Below are 5165 nucleotides of genomic sequence, written 5' to 3'. Positions count from 1 at the left end.
AAGGAATTAAAATAGGCATCTCCTAAAACGGATATTTCTGGTTCATCACCATTGTTTAGGCGAAAGACAGACAATTTATGGAATTTATGGCAACCGGGCAAGTTGAGCCTGCTCTGTGGATAAACAGGGTCTTTTTTTCCAATGCAGTTGCTATGGTTCTGGATTAATAGAACGCTCAGCCTACCACTGGCTTGGTTCTGACTGTGGGAGGAGCTCACAGCCGGCAATAAAACGGGCTGATTAACAGCGAACGGGAAACAGAGTTCTAGGTATTAGTCTGTCTGGGAACATCTTTGAATGTTCTGGTGTAGTTTACAATAAAACTGTTCTTTAGCTTCTGGAGTAAACATTGTATCTTACGCTATAGATATATTTTCCAAAATGACTTGGTCTGTAAGCAGTTGTTTCATCACTCTGGTCGTTTTGTTCCTTTGGCGGATCGAAGACATTGCAGAAGCTTGCAAATGCGCTCCTGTGCATCTTCAACAGGCTTTTTGCAGCGCAGACGTCGGTAAGGCAACTTTGGCAATATTTCTGACTTCTCAGGTTCTCAACTCCGGTCTTCGAGTTACTCCAACGGTACACATTTTTATTGTAACCCTGGAAAAGAACACCTGATTCAACTAATCATCAGGCCCTCAATGAGTTGAATCAGGTGTTTTTGTCCGGGGACACAACAAAATATGTGCTGTTGTGTGTGTATTCGAAGGCTGGAGTTGGAAACCACTGTGCTACTACACTGTATCAATGCGCAACATGCAAACATTTGAAGAATTCTGTGGTCTTTCTAATAATAACCATGACATTAACATGATTGTATTTACATAAGTAGGCAACAGTAAGATGGGCTACAGCCAGTGTTCTCCAACCCTGTTCCCGGAGAGCTGCCATCCTGTAGGTTTTTGATCCAACCCTAATCTGCACACCTGATTCTAATAATTAGCTGGTTGATGAACTGAATCAGGTTCATTACAACTGGGTTTGGATTGAAAACCTGCAGGAGGGTAGCTCTCCAGGAACAGGCTTGGAGAGCCCTGGCTGAGACATCTGCTACACCAAGTGTTATTTGCCTCTAGGTCTACACATTATGCCTACTGTGTGTGTATATATATGACCTAAATTAATACGTTATCTTCTGAACATTTAACCCAAGCCACTCAGTTGTAGTGTAGACTTTGGTGTATACTATTTTATTTTATATCAAATAGTGGTAGGCTACAGATGCTGTATTTTAATTTGAGCCAGTTTCACACATCAGGAAAATAATCCTGCAGCAATGTGTACTGTTATGCGGTGTATAATGAATGGATTTTTTTGTTGTAGGGTTTGATATATTTTTCATTGGGGCAAATCAAGTCTGGCATTTAAGTGGAAATTAATAACTTTAGTTGGCTTTTTAAACCTTGAATACACAACAAGTTTGCAGTTCCTGCAACGGGATGATTAAATTAAGATTTGGCAACTGTATATCACTATTCTTGGACAGTTAATTTCTTTCTTGTGCTTCTTAAAAGGAATGTTCTCAACCTGAATTGTACTTAAGGAAACGCATATATTCTGCACAACTGTGGGCTGTGGCTCCATCTTGAGGTCTGAAACATCTGCCACATGTGGATTTTGGAGTGTTATGTCCCATAGCTGGTACAGCTCTTAGTAAAAACCCAGTCTACTGTAGTTCCATTAGATCAGGATGTCTGCAAAACAAAAACAAACCTTAATTCCAGTGATGAAGCAACAAGTCCATCTATGTGGTGTTCTGGTCCTAATGATGATAGACAGCTGTGGAATAGAGGGAACTTAACATTACAGGAGTAGTTCATCTGTTTGGCAAGGATGGATCGCTTGAATATCTTCTGAATCAGACTGAAGTAAAGCGGTTGTCGCTGTCAGCACCTTCTACCCAGACAGGTGGGCAGAGGTGCATGTGTCATAAGGTCTGTGTGATGGTGCCTCAGCAGGCCAGGAATATTCCCCTCTGATTACAGCTGATGGGACGCTCATGTGCCTTAGTCTTCCTACCAGCACCTGGTTGGCACCTGAACATCTGCAGACCAGGCAGGGCAGCATAGTTAAACCAGGCGTGTTGAATTAAAGGCAGGGCAGCATAGTTAAACCAGGCGTGTTGAATTAAAGACAGGGCAGCATAGTTAAACCAGGCGTGTTGAATTAAAGACAGGGCAGCATAGTTAAACCAGGCGTGTTGAATTAAAGACAGGGCAGCATAGTTAAACCAGGCGTGTTGAATTAAAGACAGGGCAGCATAGTTAAACCAGGCGTGTTGAATTAAAGACAGGGCAGCATAGTTAAACCAGGCGTGTTGAATTAAAGACAGGGCAGCATAGTTAAACCAGGCGTGTTGAATTAAAAGCAGACGACCAGAGCTAGAAATCTAGGATCTGGAGGGAAAATGGACTCGTCTGTTTAGCCCAAACAGTGAACTTATGCGCAAACATTTTTAAGACTGTAATATCTTGGGTCTGTGTCGCTTTCTACTGTTCTCTTAAATCTCATAACACCCTTAAATTGTCAGCGTCTAACTGACCATTAAAAGGAAAATAGATTGTCAGTTAAACCACGTTTCTCTCTTCCAGTGATCAGGGCAAAGGTGGTTGGCGTGGAAGTTGTGTCTGGGAACACCAAGTATGACATCCAACAGATCAAGGTATGATCAGCCTTTTTATGAAGTGGTTGTTCCTTCCTGCACTGAAACATTGACGCCCCCTGAACCCCAGTCTGACAGCTGGTCCCAGTTCTCTCCTTTCCCCTGGGCTCCATCCCTTCAGTGTTTGCAGATCTGGGTTGGCATAAACGGTGTAGTTGTGGAGCTTCCACCATATGAAAAGGAGCTTCTGTAGAAATGGCTCATTCCTCTTGCTGGAAAGCACATTATTCAGTTGATGTTCCTACCAGTTCTAGACTATGGTGGCATCATCTATGACTGCAGCTGCCATTTCATCAAAGCTTTTAAAAGCAGTTCATCATAATGCACTTTATTACTGGTGATGGGGGTTTGGTTCTCATCACTGTATTCTCTACCAGGAAGTTGGCTGGCTCTTTGTCACGTTGGTGGATAAATTGCCAGATTTGTATTTTTAAAGCCCTTTTACTAAAACTCTCACTGTACCTAACATTATTACCCACCTTTAGACATTATAGTTACAGTCTGTCTCAGATCAGGGATGTTTAACTCTGGATATTCCATTGATCTTTACCGAGTTGGATGAATCTGCCTGAAATATTTTTGCGGAACGATCTTATTCTAAATATTCTAAATGTGATGTTTATTTGCCTCTAGGGCGACTCAGAATAATTTGACTGTGCTGCTTACATTATGTGTTTCTGTAATTCGGGGATCTAAAAAATACCTTGGTCTCTGTATGACACCCTGAAAAAAAGTAAGGTTAGTTTAATAAAGATTTTTTGATCTGCAAACATCAGGCTGAGGGGATAGGGTATAGGGAGGGAATTAGGGAAGATGGTGCCTGAGCTGCAGTCGGTTAGGTTCAAAACTGTATATGACAAATCTTTCTCTCCTTGTGATTGGCTAGATGTTCAAAGGTCCTGACCGGGTTATCCGCGCCGTCTTCACTACATCCTCTTCAGCCTCGTGCGGTGTGACCCTGGATATCAACAAGGCTTACCTCTTCACGGGTGTGGTTCTCACTACGTTACCCAAGTTCATTGCTAGCACCGGTTACACTGCTCAACCTGTGCTTGCAGCATCATGGCCTGTTCTAAACTATTGACTTCATCTTGTACAAGAAATCCAAGTGCTTTAGAAAAAATACTTTATCTTACTTTTTTTTTTAAACAACCTTTATTTAACTTGGTAAGTCAGTTAAAAACAAAATCTCGTTTGCAATGATGGCCAAACCCTGACGACGCTGGGCCAACTGTGCGCCGCCCTATGGGACTCGCAATCACGTCCGGATGTGATACAGCCTGGCTCTTCAAGTTACACTTAATAGTACCTAATGTTATGAATTTAAATGTTTAATGCTTATAAATGTTTACAACTAATGCATCACTTATTTATTATGATAAATTCTAGTGTTCCAGGCTGCATCGGTATGTCTTCCTGCTCCAGGGTAAAGTTACCCCCAGGGACAGATCTAGGATCGGTTTCCCCCGCCCCCATTTCTACTCTTAACCATTTGTGGGGGGGGGGAAATAGGAAATGGATCCAAGATCAGCATCTGGGGTTAACTTTCTCCCCACAGGTTGTCTCACTGTCTTCTCTGTCTCCAGGCAGGATGAATTCTGATGGCAGGATGCGTTTAGGCATGTGTGACTTTATTCAGTATTGGGAGGACTTGAATGGCACACAAAAGAAGAGCCTGATTCAACGCTACCAAAGCGGCTGCGATTGCACGGTGTGTGACAGGAATTATAGTCAAATTACTTTACACCACTTTTGTTAAATGTTTACTTTGTCACATTGGCTAAACACGAGCTAGAGTATATGGATAATGATCAGTCAGTGATCTGGATCTTTCTCTCTCCCTGCTCTGATCTACAGATCATCCGCTGCTCTTCCCTCCCCTGTCCCGTCAGCGCCCCAGATGAGTGCCTTTGGACAGACTGGTTGTTGGCCGATGGCCAAAGCGGACCCCAGGCCAAGTACTCTGCCTGTCTCAAGGGGAGTGATGGGTCCTGTGCCTGGTACAGTGGGATGGCTCCATCCAAGAAGTAGTTCCTGGATATTGACGACCCCTAAACTCTACAGGCCTTCCACTCACTGCTCAGGGGCTAAATAGGCCTGCAATTTAAAAGCTGGTCACTTCTTGTGCAATAAAAATAAACTTCTCCTCAAATATAGCGCTCCAAGTATTCATTTCTTGTGCCATTTATCTGTTTTTAAACTGGAACCAAAGGTGTTATTGAAAATCAAGTGTGATCTCAGTGTTGTGTTTCTGACTAGAACATTTTTCCTGAAATACCATCCTAAAGCCTGGGGCATGTTCAGCTGGGCACAATATTGTAGAATGAATGTTATATACATAGTCTTCCTTGGCAAAGATATGCAGGTGTGGTCCCCTTCTGCACGTTGAATGCATTTTAATGAAATTGCTGAGAACACTCGTACTTGCTGACCAAAAGATTGAGTTTTCAGAACATTTATCGTAAGTCGTCACTTTAAATTTGTACTTAATATTGAACAATTT

At 42.5% G+C, this 5165-nt stretch overlaps 1 protein-coding gene across 1 annotated transcript; it reads left to right on the top strand.

Annotated features, from left to right (window-relative positions):
* Positions 1-245: 245 nt before the first annotated feature.
* Positions 246-4816, top strand: LOC129833769 (metalloproteinase inhibitor 2-like). Its single transcript, XM_055898570.1, has 5 exons — positions 246-511; positions 2592-2662; positions 3549-3651; positions 4249-4373; positions 4520-4816. Exons 1-5 carry the CDS (start codon positions 382-384, stop codon positions 4691-4693), a joined length of 603 nt encoding a protein of 200 aa, XP_055754545.1. The 5' UTR covers positions 246-381; the 3' UTR covers positions 4694-4816.
* The last annotated feature ends 349 nt before the right edge of the window (positions 4817-5165 follow it).

Source organism: Salvelinus fontinalis, chromosome 34, assembly GCF_029448725.1.
Source record: "Salvelinus fontinalis isolate EN_2023a chromosome 34, ASM2944872v1, whole genome shotgun sequence".
NCBI lineage: Eukaryota > Metazoa > Chordata > Actinopteri > Salmoniformes > Salmonidae > Salvelinus > Salvelinus fontinalis.
This window is presented reverse-complemented; position numbering and strand designations above follow the sequence as displayed.